Source organism: Alexandromys fortis, unplaced genomic scaffold (genome assembly GCF_014885135.2).
Source record: "Alexandromys fortis isolate MF-2015 unplaced genomic scaffold, M_Fortis_MF-2015_v1.1 scaffold_79, whole genome shotgun sequence".
NCBI classification, from domain to species: Eukaryota; Metazoa; Chordata; class Mammalia; order Rodentia; family Cricetidae; genus Alexandromys; species Alexandromys fortis.
In genome coordinates, this window is record NW_026067964.1 from 74,004 (window position 1) to 87,231 (window position 13,228).

General features: G+C 38.2%; 1 protein-coding gene across 1 annotated transcript in view; it reads left to right on the plus strand.

The window, feature by feature from the left end:
* Bdp1 (B double prime 1, subunit of RNA polymerase III transcription initiation factor IIIB) overlaps window positions 1–13,228 on the plus strand; it is a 94,799-nt gene that overhangs the window by 34,582 nt on the left and 46,989 nt on the right. Inside the window, exons 14-19 of the mRNA XM_050153811.1 lie at window positions 2,242–2,333; window positions 3,890–4,106; window positions 5,400–5,530; window positions 9,136–10,309; window positions 10,993–11,171; window positions 11,722–11,935. Of these exons, the coding sequence (XP_050009768.1) occupies window positions 2,242–2,333; window positions 3,890–4,106; window positions 5,400–5,530; window positions 9,136–10,309; window positions 10,993–11,171; window positions 11,722–11,935 (2,007 nt within the window). The remainder of the gene's footprint in view (window positions 1–2,241; window positions 2,334–3,889; window positions 4,107–5,399; window positions 5,531–9,135; window positions 10,310–10,992; window positions 11,172–11,721; window positions 11,936–13,228) is intronic.

Genomic DNA, 13,228 nt, shown 5'->3' on the forward strand with positions numbered 1-13,228 from the left:
GGCCTGGAACTTGCAAATATCCCCCTGCCTCTGTCTCCTGGTATTGGAATTAAAGGGGATGATGTGCTACCATGAATGACAAATAGGGCTTTTTAATGGAAAAAATTTTTCTGTTAATGTTGTGATTATTTTTCAAAGTATTCAAAAAAAAATTTTTTTTTTTTTCGAGACAGGGTTTCTCTGTAGCTTTGGTGCCTGTCCTGGAACTAGCTCTGTAGACCAGGCTGGCCTCGAACTCCCAGAGATCCGCCTGCCTCTGCCTGTTAGTATGCATTGTTAAAAGAAAGTCCCTATGTTATGATTTGCATTGACTAAATGACCCTAGGCAGGGTAGATGGCTCAGCAGTTAAGAGGTCATGCTGCTCTTTCATTGGACCTGAATTCCATTCCTAGTCCTCATATCAGATAACTCACAGCCTTCTGTAATCGCAGCTCCAAGGAATCTGACTTCTTTTTTCTGGCCTCCCTAGGCACCTGCATACACTCATACATAGGCGCACAAGAAGACATAGATAAATAATAAAATAAATCTTTCAAACATAGAGCCTATTTATTCATATTTCTGGGAGTTACAGTCCTAAATTGTTTTGAGTGTGTCCTCAATCACTTTTAAGCTGCTCTTTAGGTTTCCTTCCTCATTCATTCATTTGAACTGTTGCATACAGAACTCAGAGTCTCAAGTGCTGGTAAGTGCTTTGCCGCTGCCCTTCCTCCTGCCTCTGGGGAAGTCCCTTTGTTATTAGATGGCTTTCCTTGGCACCTGTGACAAAAGCCCAAGGCCTTGCACACAAACTATGTCTCCAGTGCTCTAACCCTTTTATTGTTAAATCATAATCTAGTACAATTGAAGCTTTTCAAAACAATATCTAGTTGATTATTTGTGGAGGAGGGTGGCATGCACATGCCACAACACACACACACACACACACACACACACACACACACACACACACGGAAGTCAGAGAACAACTTGTAGACTTGATTTTCTCTACTTTGTGCCATTTTGGGAGATTAAACTCAGATCATTAGGTTTGGTGCAAGTTCCTTGACCACTGAGCCATCACGCTAGCCCAGATTTTATGTAGAAATTTTGGAAATACAGATTAATTTAAGAACCAAAGCAAAAGTTATAATTTTATTTATATGCAGTCAGTCTTTTCACATTTTTCTCTCCAAGTTTGTTTTCCTTCCCTTGCTGTCAGGATAACCACCAGGGCAAAAGCTATAGACTGTGAGGCGAGGAATTCCCCAGTGAACCACATTCTCTACCTTTCAGGTTTTATTCATTTTTTATCCTTTGGTATTTAAAATTTTTTAAATTTTTCAGTGTCATTTAAACACGTTTAGAAAACATTTTAAAATAATACTTTAGCAGTATAGTATAACTGCATTTATTTAAATATTGATTTATTTTTGGAAAACTTATGTTAGCAATGTAGGCCATTTTACATAATATTGTGGTGAACATTTTAGTGCTTACATGTTTTTCAATTACTTTTGTTAAATTTTAAAATAATTACATATTGTGTGGAAGTGCAGTGGGCCTGGAATCAGAGGATAACTTGCCAAGGAGTGGTTTTCTTTTTCCATTATGTAGGCCTTAGAGATTAAAATTATGCAATCATGCTGTAAGAATTGGTGGCAAGCATCTTTTCCTTTCCTTTGGACCCCTCAGTTCTTTTCCTTTTCCTTTTTTTTATTTTTGGAGACAAGGTCTTAGTGTATAGCTTTGGTTTTCCTGAAACTCCCGGCTGGACTCAACCCATAGAGATTTGCCTACCTCTGCCTTCCATGTGTTGGGATTAAAGGCATATGTTGCCATACCTAACTCTTCAGTTACTTCCTTAAAATACAGTTTAAAATTATATTAGTAGTCAGTGAATATGGACATTTTAAAGACTGTTCATACTGGCAAGGTCCTTCTAACCATGTATAAGATTGTGAGTTTTAGCCAAGCAGTGGTAGCGAACGCCTGCAATCCCAGCACGCAGGAGGCAGAGAGAGGCGGATCTGAGTTTAAGGTCAGCCTGGTCTACGGAGTGAGTTTCAGGACAGGCTCCAAAGTTACATAGAGAAACCCTGTCTTGAAAAAAAACAAGCTAATAAACAAACAAAAAAGATTGTATGATTGTGTGTTTTATAATACTTTGATCTGCTCTGTATTTAGAATTTTAGTTTTAATTCTCATTCAGTGGAATATTTTATTGTAAGTAACTTTAGTGTAAAAAATTATATTTATAGAATCATGTGGAAAAAGAGAGATTGAATGTACCTGAAAATTTTGGGACAGAGAATACAGAAAGAGAGAACCTAGGTGCTGAAACTGTGTCTGAGTAAGTACTTGGGAAGAAATGACCTTCAGGAGTGGTTGCGATTGTTAGTTTTCTTTTTAATAAAGTCTGAATTGTCAGTGAGGATACTTTAAATCTGTTTTCATTAAAGATAGTAGCAAGAAATTTTGCTAACACGCGGGTGTGTTTGGTGTTAGAGATAGAAATGATGGTACGGGTAGGCCTAGGGTCGTATCTGATTCGAATGTGTGAAGCCTCATTCACTCGGGAGCCTCACATAAACCGGGTGCGGTGGCACGTGCTTGTGATGCCAGTGCTGCAGGTGTGGATGAGGGAATTGGACATTCAAGATTATCCTCTTCTCAGGTGATTTTGAAGTTCTCCTGTGGGACAGGAGAACCATCTCAAAAAAAAGTAAATAAAAATTTTAGGGCTTTATTTATTTATTTATCTTGAGGCAGGGTGTCTCTGCATAGCTGTCCTGGAGCTTACTCTGTAGACCAGGTTGGTCTTCAACTTAGAGATCTGCCTCTTGAGTGCTGAGATTAAAGGTGTTCACCACCACCATCTGATATAAAATATTTAAATGAGCGTATGAATCTATTGAGTTAGCAGTTTTGTGCGTCCTTCAATTTACTAATATTTTCTAAGAAGTCTTATCAGATAAATAAATGATTAAGATATGTTTGTGAATGGTTGTATTTGTAGGAAGTGATTTCTAAAGGAATATTTAACTTGATATGGGTATAAGACTGGTAGCTCCAAATATGGTTGTAAACAGTAGATTCTGGGCTATTCAATGGGATGCTGTTCTATAAATTGGCACTGATTCCCTGACATTATGTATATTCATTGATGTCCTGAAAGAGAAACAGTAGTGTCACATATTGGGTAGATAAAGGTTTTCCCATTTTTAAAATGAGATTTTGATTTTTTTTTAAAAGACATAACTTAGGCAACACTAATGGATATTCCAATGGGAAATGAAGCACAGGATAACATTCCTCCTGATTCTTCTGCCTCACCTATTTTTTAGAGGATTCACTTTCTTTCTATGTCTTTGATAATTATCAAACAACACTGTTTACCAAAGAAGGTTTTGCTAAGCTGTTTATCTGGGTCTCACTCAGGGTGTTCATCTGTTTCTTCTAATGTGTTTTTTAACACTTTAAAAAGTGCTTGGCTGTAGTTTTTTTTTTTTCAATTTTATGCACAGGATTTGACTGGGGATATGTTTTATATTTTATGTGGACTGTCCGGAGAAGGGTGGGGTTAGTATATGGTTTTCTTCCATCGGCTGTCACAGGAAGTTCTGCTGTGCAGTTACATTTTCGGAGGGATTTTAGTCCATCAGTGATGGGGAAGGCATCTTGCCAGAGGCAGATTTGTCTCCTGGGAGGGTGCTGAGGTGGTATTTTCATGAGGGTCCAGAATTGTCTGTTTGAAAGAGTAGAGTGTAGATGTGTAGTGATTATCTTATAAGATGTTCTTGTGGATACTTGAAAAATGCTTCCTATTTAACATGACTTACTTATTTATATAGCCAAACAACTTTGTGACTTTATTGTAATCATACTGTTATTTCTTTGTAATTATAGTTTGAGTGAAAAGTCTTGTGTACAGGAAGATGGTAAACCAAAGGTCTTAAGACCTGCACGTCTATTGAGGGGCCGAATGCAAAGACCAAGGCCTAACATACAGAAAGCTACAGGACGAGAAGAGACTCCTACACCACAGGGAAAAATTGGGGCCCATGTAGAGAAGAATGAAGACGAATCCTGTGTTGATAGAGAGCAAAGTGAATCCTGTGTTGTGGTATGTCGATTCTGATAACATTTATTAAGCAAGTATATAAGCCTTTATGTAAGCTCTCACCTTTTTAAAATAACCTTTTGTGTGTTATTTGTTGCATTTGTGGACAAAATCTCATAGTGAGGAGTTTTGTTTATTGTTAAATCATTTTAGATATTTGAGCATTGTACATGACTCTTGATTGCTCTCATCTTAACTCATATTTGGACTTGGTTTTTCCCCTGTGCTTCAGATTGAGCCCAGGTTCTCAAGCATGTTAGGCAAGCACTCTACCCTTGAACACATTCTCAGCCTCCTTTCGGAATGATAGTCATATATGTGAATTTTAATACTGGCTTAAACAAAATATTGAAAGTACTCCTTTCAAGTATAATTCCCAAAACAGATAATGAAGTGTGTGTGTGTGCATGAATGAGAGAGAGAAAGAGATGTAGAAGACTGAACCTAAGGCCTCTTTCATTGCTAAGAAAGCACTCTTGCCTCTGAACTATATCCCTGGCTCATGGAGTTTTAGATTATTTATATAGTTGTTAGAAGAAAGCAGAGTTAGCATGACTTAACATTTGGGTTATTTCTGCTATAATTTTATATTTTAGATAGAGTTTTCCAACTCTTTAGATAGTGGCTTCCAACTCACTGTGTAACTGAGAATAACCTTGGAACTCTGATCCTCCTGCCTCCACCCACATGCTAAGATTGTAGGCATGTGCAACCATGCCCGTTTTTATGTGGTGCTGTGGATTGAACCTTGCAAGAGCTTTGAGTATGCTAGGTAAGCACTCTTACTACATGAGCTACATCCTTAGCCTTGTCTGTTGTTAAAGTTTTTACAGTCTCTAAAGTACTTAAAGAGTATGAATTTAGAAATCCAAGCACCGTGGAAGATTCTGACAAATGTGATGGAAACAGACTGAAGTAGATGAGTCTGAAACATCGCTTTCTGATGGCACAGCAAAGACTAGGGCTTTGAGACGTGGTAAATATGTGACTTACGGAATTTTTAAGATAGTGAAAGGAAAAACACTAAAATGTGTTTTTTGACTGTTATTTTATAATTTTGACTTTTTTTTTAACCATTTTATTTATAATCAAATGAGATGGAATATTTTGTAGTTGGATTGTTTCAAATTCCCTCAAAAAGCCTAGGTTTGTTTGGGAAAGTGGTCTTCTGCATTTACCTCCCAAGTCCCAGAACATGCATCATAATACCTGGTTACAATAGATTTTTCAGTAAAAACGTTTTAAAGTTTTGTGTTTTGTTGTGAAATCTAAAATACTACAAACTTTGTTATTAAGATTCCTGAACAAATGGAAAATGAGTCATTTAAAAACCTCCAGTGTGAAGATGTCACATCACAGCCTGAAGAGAAGGATGCTTCAGCAAATGTGCACTCTGATGAGCCCAGGGTTCTTAATGAATGTCCAAGGTGAGCATCGTTTATCCAGTTATACAATTTTCAAGTTTTTAATAAGATTCAGATTAGTTATATTTATTTATTCTGTGTTATAAGACAGAAATGGGGCGCGCATGCCATGGAGGTCGGTTCTCTCCTTCCACTGTGGGAATGGAACTCTGGTCATAAGGCTTAGAAGGAAGCATTTACCTCCTGAGCCACTGACCCACAGAAACAAACTAAATGGCCTCTCTGTCTGTGTGTCATCTATTATGGCTAACAATGTATAAGGTGTTAGAGAGAGGGCTCAGCTGTTCACATTGCTTACTGTTTTTGCAGATGGGCCAGGCTTGGTTCCCAGCACCATACCACCTAGCTCACAACTGACTGCAATTGCAGCTCTAAGGCATTTGATACCCTCTGGCCTCTGATGCTTGTGGTATATGGTATATATAAACACACACACATAAATTAAAAAATAGGTCTTAAAAAAACAAAACAAAAATGTAAAGGGTTGACGAGATGACTCGCTGGGTAAAGAGGCACTTTCTCTCAAGTCTGACGACCTGCATTTGATCCCACATGGGGCAACAAGAGAACCAACTCCCACAAGTCGTCCTCTGACCTCCATATGCATGTGCCCCACCTTCACATTAAATACATGTAAAGGGAGCCGTCATTACTATAGCTTTATTTAAAACTGTTTAGGAATTGCTCTTTTCAAGGAAGTTTATGTCTTAGCTTTCATGTTAGTTCCTAAGTTATAGGTGATTTGAAGAAAACTATTTAATATAAACTAAGATCTGAGTTAATAGGAGCAGTTTTTTCACTTAGCAAGTGTATTCGCTGGGTGGTGATGGCGTACGCCTTTATTTTATTTTATTTTATTTTTGTTTTTTCGAGACAGGGTTTCTCTGTGGTTTTGGAGCCTGTCCTGGAACTAGCTCTTGTAGACCAGGCTGGTCTTGAGCTCACAGAGATCCACCTGCCTCTGCCTCCCAAGTGCTGGGATTAAAGGCGTGGCATACGCCTTTAATCCCTCCCTGCACAGGCAGGTATCTCAGTAAGTTCGAGGCCAGCCTGGTCTACAAGAGCTAGTTCCAGGACAGGCTCCAAAACCACAGAGAAACCCTGTCTTGAAAAAGCAAAAACAATAACAACAAACCCACAAGCATATTCATTAGATGTCTACATCCAAATAGAAATGCTACTTTTTGGTAATGTTTGATTTTCTAAAATTAGGTCAATTATATGTAGAACCCATCCTCTTCATAGCCAAAGTTCCTGTTTATTATTTTTACCAAACCAGACTGATGGAATTATTAGGATGCTTATAGCTTGATAATGTTTGAAGCATGTAGATACAGTGATAACAGCCTAGATTTCCTGTATCTGTTCTCTTAACATTCGCATTTAAAGGCTGGCTGTGATCTATTTATAGACCTATTTTATAACATCTAACTTGAAAGACTGGGTTTCTGTCACTTGAAGTATTCCTTTATTTCTTGCTTCATCTATTATTGCTTTTCCTAGTACCCCTTCAACTGTTTAATACTAATGTGTCCTATAGAACTACCTTTGTAACTACACATCTCTGATAATAGATTTTATTTGTAGCTATCTGGCAGATTGGTTATATTTATTTATCTAGGTTTAAATGAGACTCCTTTAATTATGGTATCTTAGAAGAAAGTTAAGTTTTTTGAGTGTTTATTGGGTTTTAGAACCCTGATTAATTTTTAAAATTCATTTAGTTTGAAAAAGAATTCCATGTAGCTTAGGATGACTGAACTCACTATGTAGATGAGGATGACCTTGAACTTTTTCTTTTTTTCTTTTTTTTGACCAGAAATAATCTTACTAATTTTAACTTGAAATTTTGCATTTCACATAAAAACAAAAACAATTGTTTTGGGGTTTTAAAAATTACATATTTTAATTACATAAAATTAATTAAAGATATAATCACTCAGATATCATTTTGAGTGTATTGGGTATTAATTGCACATTTTTTCTCTTTATTCTTTGTGTCTCTCACCTCTCATTCATTTTTCTGTCCTTTCATATCCACCCTCTGCCCTTGGGACTTCCTCCCCAAAATAAAATAAAATAAAGTTTAAGAGAAAAAAGAAAAGACAAGAAAGAAAAAAAGGGAAAAAAAAATCAGTGTTTTCATGGAAGCTGTAGTGTGACACAGTGAGTCACGCAGTAAACCCTATTATCCATGTATCTTTACTTGCAAATGTTCATTGCAAAGAATCAATGGTCTGGTTCGGGCCTCTGGTTTCTGATTCAGTATTGATGCTGGGTCCTTACTAGGGCTTCTCTTAGTTATCCTGATGTTGCCCTGTGTTATGGAAATCCTGCACTCTGGGGGTCTGCAGGTCTTTTCACGTGCTGTAGCAAATCACAGATGGAGTGAATGTTGGGGTGGGCCAACACGTGACCCTTGCTCGGGCCTGGGCAGTTGCATGGTTGGTTAGCTCGCCAGCTTTCTGTTGTCCTCACCACCAGGGTGAGCTTCCTGGCAATTGTCTTTGCATGTTCACCCTTTGCAGTGATGAGCAAGGGGTGGGGCCAGCTCTCCTATTTTCATGTCCTCATGGTCAGATCTCCTTCACCTATACCTTGAGGGTCAGTTTTTACTGTGTTGCTTAGGCATGCAGTAGGGGCCACTATCCCAAATGCTGTGGATGATGAGGGGCAGGGGCCACTCAATTCTCCTGCTTTTATGACATCAGGGCAAGCTTTCCTACCTGCCTCAGGCAGTGATGGTCTGTGGTTGGGAGTCAGAGGAAGGCATCTCTCTTCCCTGCCCATGTTACCACATGACAGATGAGTAATGGGGACTGCTCTCCCATGCTCACAACATTGGGGCTGGCCCACCCACACCTCTGCCAATAGGATTGACTCTGTTTTGCCACCCAGGCGTGGTATAGAACCTGCTCTCCCTTCTGTTGCAGTAGGTGGGGGTTGGGGAAGGAACAGCTTTCCTTAGCTCATGCTGCCCCACATCTTTGGGGCTGACTCACCCACTCCTCCGCCAATGGGTTGGCTCTATTGTGCTGTCCACTCAAGGTGCAGGGCCTGCTCTCCCAAGTACTGCAACTGGTGGCAGGCGGGGACAGCTCTCCTGAAACTTTTTCCTAATCCTCTTGCCATCACCTCCCATGTAATTGGATTATAGATATATACCATCAAGCGTACTTTTTGGATATTTGTAACTAATATACAGTCTGACTTTAGCAACTTCCCTCTGTAAAGGCAGTGTCTTTACTGTAGATTTACCTTGTGATATTTCTGGCCTTTAAATATCCAGGAGCCTTGGAAATAAATAATTCTGAGTTTCTGTGTTTTCTCTAATTTTGACCAGTGTATGGATAATAGACAGTTCCCTGTGACAGGGTTTCTCTGTGTAGCTTTGGAGCCTGTTCTGGAACTAGCTCTTATAGACCAGGCTGGCCTTGAACTCAGAGATCCTCCTGCTGTGCCTCCTGGCTCGCCACACCGTCCAGCTTTTTTTTTTTTTTTTTTTTTTAAATTTGAGAGTGTTTAGTGTTTCTATAGGGGTTCCTTAACTGTCATCTGTTCAACTGGTAGTCTGGATTAGAATTTGTCTTTCTCTCTCTCTCTTTTAGTATTCAAGAGGACAGTAAAGCAAATAAACTAAAGCAAGCTCCAGTTCTAAGGACGCCATTTCAGAAACCAAAACCCAATACAGGAAGAAAAAGAATGACCTCCAAGGAAGGGGTGTCAGAGGAGGTTCCTATTTCTGGAGAAATAACAACTTTGGAAGAAACTGCAAAACCAGACTCTTTGCCAAGGAAGAAGATGCCAATTGTGACCATTACTGTTACTCCTGCCACTAACGAATTGGAATCCGATTTAAAAGACACTGGAAAAAATGACACATCTTCTAACATGAAGATGTCAGAAATGACAGAAGTCACTATGGAAATGGAGATAGGTTTGGAAACAATAGAGAGAGTGATTTCCCCAGGGGAGACGGGAGCAGAAATGATTGACATCCCTATGGAAACAGAGATAAGTTTGAAAGCATCTTTAAATGAGATTTCTCCTATGGAGAACGTGTCAGAGTTGATTGATACCACAGAGGAAATTTATATAAATTTGGAAGAAACTGGAAGAAGAGAAACATTTTCACAAGAAAATGGCCCCAAGGAGGTTAGTCCAATTAGTGAAATGGAGACAGACTTGCAAGAAACTGGAAAAGACTTACCCACAAGAGACAGGACAACAGATATGATTGATAGCACTGAAAAAGGGGAGGCATATTCAGAAGACACTGAAAGACGAGAAATATCTGTGCCAGTAGAGGAGACAGAGGAGCCCAAAACCATGGGTGAAATGGAAACACATCTGGAAGAGTTCGGAGAAAAGGCAGTGGGATCCCCAGCAGAGCAGCTGGCTAGTGAGCTGGATGTGTGCAGTAGCACACACGAAGAAGAAGCGGGGGTGGAGTCGAGTGCTGTGGAAGAAAAGAAGCTTGACCTGAAGGGAACTGGAGAAAGAGACATTTCCACGATGGTCATGGCATCAACAGAGATGACTGCCCCTGAGGAGGGTAGTGGAGATCTGAAGGAAACAGGAGAGACGTCCATCTCTTGGGAGAGAGGACCTGGAGAGATCCGTGTTGGGAAGCACATGGTGGCAGACTTAGAAGAAACAGAAAAAGTAGATATTTCTCCAAGAGAGCATGAACCAGAGGAACATAGCTCAAGGCAGCTCGTGGCAGATGTGATTCAGAGCAGCAGTAATGACAGCAGCCCCGGGGTTTCAGTGGATAGAAAAGTATGTATTTCTCTGTCTTACAATGATTTAAAAACATTTCTCAGCAAGGTTACTAAAATAATTTATCATTATTACCCTTAAGTCCCAAAATACTTAAAATTGCAAATAAAAATCTAAAATCTTTTTCAGTCCTAAATCCTTTCATTTCAGATTATTGAAGAACTTGCGTATTCACTTAAAAATTTAAAAAGACTATTTTTTCTAATTGTGGGAGAATTACTAATCATAATAACAGTTTGAAGTTACTCGTTTAGATAGCAATATATTTAGGAAATTGGACTAAATTTGTGCCAACCTGAGTATAAACATAGGCTGAAATTATTTCCTTTGGTCATAAACACCTATATATGTTTTTATTCTCCCTGACATCAAACTGCCTCCTCTTTTAAATCTTTTGGTGAAAGTTTCCTTTCGTGCAAAGTTCATACTCATAATAGCATTTGTGAGGATTTCTTCTCTTTGTGTGTGTGTGTATAATGATATTTGTGGTTAGGAATAGTCTTAATATACAATATGAAGGGAAGGCATTCTGAATTTTAAGTTTTAATATTTCTGACTTTTATATTTAACAGTTAAAAACTTCTGTATTTTTAAATCACTTTTAGAAATAAACTTGTTTAAAATGTATAAAATACTTAGAGAATTTCTGTTTATGATGATGTATTGCGATAACTTTTCTCTAGAATATTAGCAATAAAATATCAGTGATGCCTACATTTGAGGAACGAAATGAAAACTCTGACATGGAAGTATCAAGTCACTTAAGTCATGTGAAGTCTTCCCAGAATTCTGCAGACCATGAAACAGTTGCAGCGATACAGCCTGCAGATGTCCTGGAGCAGTTTTCCGGTACTAGCCTAAGGTACAAGTGTTTGGTCTGTGTGCCTTCACAGAAAAAGAATATAAAGTTACATTCGCAGATTATTCTAAAACAAGTGAACTTTCAAGCCATGACATAAATTGGATAGTGTTACAAATTTTGAGATAGCTTATGCAAGATTGGGAGAGAGGATTAAGGCCACTCTGATAGCTATTGGTGAGATTTATTACCAAATTTCATGTAACACATAAGTCAACATGGGTTTGACCAGTATTTTCTTCATGCAAAAAAATGATAGGTTTATACCTGAATTGCACAACTTAATGTTTTTCAGAATTTAATGGATAGTTCCTTTTTTTTCTTAAAAAATAGAATTAGACAGATATAGATAGGATGGTACATGTGAGGTAGAGGCTGGAGGAAAATTGAAGGCCATCATGGCCTAATAGAGCAGGTTCCAAGCCAGTCTAGGTTACACAGAAAGACCCTGTCTAAGAACAAGTAAAAGCTTACTGCCACTCTCTAAGATTGTCCTAGGTTCACTTGCTTCCACATTTCTTCTAGTCAAGTCTGGTAATCCTTCTTCCAAAAGCAGATCTCTTCCTCAAGAACAGAAGCCACTCGAAGTTAAACCAGCTCCTTTTCTGAGAAGTCGGTTCAAAAAACCAAAACCAAACTTGTCAAGAGCAGCCTTAAAGAGAGCAACCCCAGAAGCAGAGCATCGTGTACCTGGGAAGAAGTCAGAAGCAGAGACAGTCGCGTTACAGCAGGACAGTGAGCAGTCCGACTCTCCCTCTTCCCAGCATGTGAGTGATGATTCAGGAGAGGCTTTCTGTTGTTGTTACTGTGCTTATTAAATTATTTCAAGTTCATATAATGAATAATGTGTATAGTATTGTTCTAGGCTTAGTGTGCCTCATTAGTCCGTATAGTTTATGTTAAAATATTTGATGTTTGGTAGGCAAGTGTGAGCAAATGTGTATCTTGGAAGCATCTAAGACATTTTAGGTTCTACTTGGTATTCTGGTGAGGTCACATTAGCCAAATGACGTATCAGATTCCTCAGGAAAAATGGAGTAATAGTGCCTTACTTTATTGTTACTAAGATAAATAAGAAAAATGCTAGATATGAATTGAAGTGGATTTTATTTCCTTCATTAACTTAGTCGTAACAGATTAAGATTGTGTGTCAAAAACTCTAAAATGGACTGTCAACATTCAGCTTGGATTTTAGTTTTTGCTTTGTTATTGTAGTCTTGGGTATTAACCCTTAGGACCTCACAGATGTTGGAAAACTTTCTTTCACTGATTTGTATTCTCAGCCTTCTTCACTTTTAAGATAGGTACTCATTAAGTTTGCCCAGGTTGGCCTTGAACTCACACTATAATTTAGGCAAACCTTGAATTTGTCTTCCTGTTTCCCAAGTAACTGGAATTACAGGTCTGCATACCAGGCCTCACTAAATTGAATGTATTTTAAAGTACTTTTTAGAATTAAAGTTCATATTTTATACTTTAGAATAATTCTTTGTATATTTGTACTTTCTCTAACTTTGTGAAAGTTAAACTGCTTTTCTTATTATATGTGTGTAAGTGTTTAGCTTCAATGTCTGTCTGTGTGTGCCATGAATACAGTATCCACAGCCAGAAGAGGGCTTCAGGTGCCCTGAGATTAGTTACAGATGGCTGTGAGCTACCGTGTAGGTGCTGGGAATAGAACCTAGGTCTCCTGGAAAAGCAGTCAGTGCACTTAACAGCTGGGGTATTTCTCCAGTCTCATAGAAAAACTACTTTTATTTATTATTTTTCGTTATGAAATCCATAATTTTGAAAATTATGTCTGTATTCTAAAACACATGTAGATGTGTAAGTATTATATGCCTAAATGCCAACATCCTTTAGTATCTGATATTTCCACTTAACATAATATTTTAAACATCTATTGGGTTCAGTACAAAGAAAAACTTTTTTTTTTTTTTGGTGGGAGTTAACACTTTATTCACAAACTTCTGGGAAATTCACATGCATATTCAGGTTAGGAATTTTTTTTGTTTCTTTTTTATTTATTTATTTATTAAAGATTTCTGTCTCCTCCCCAC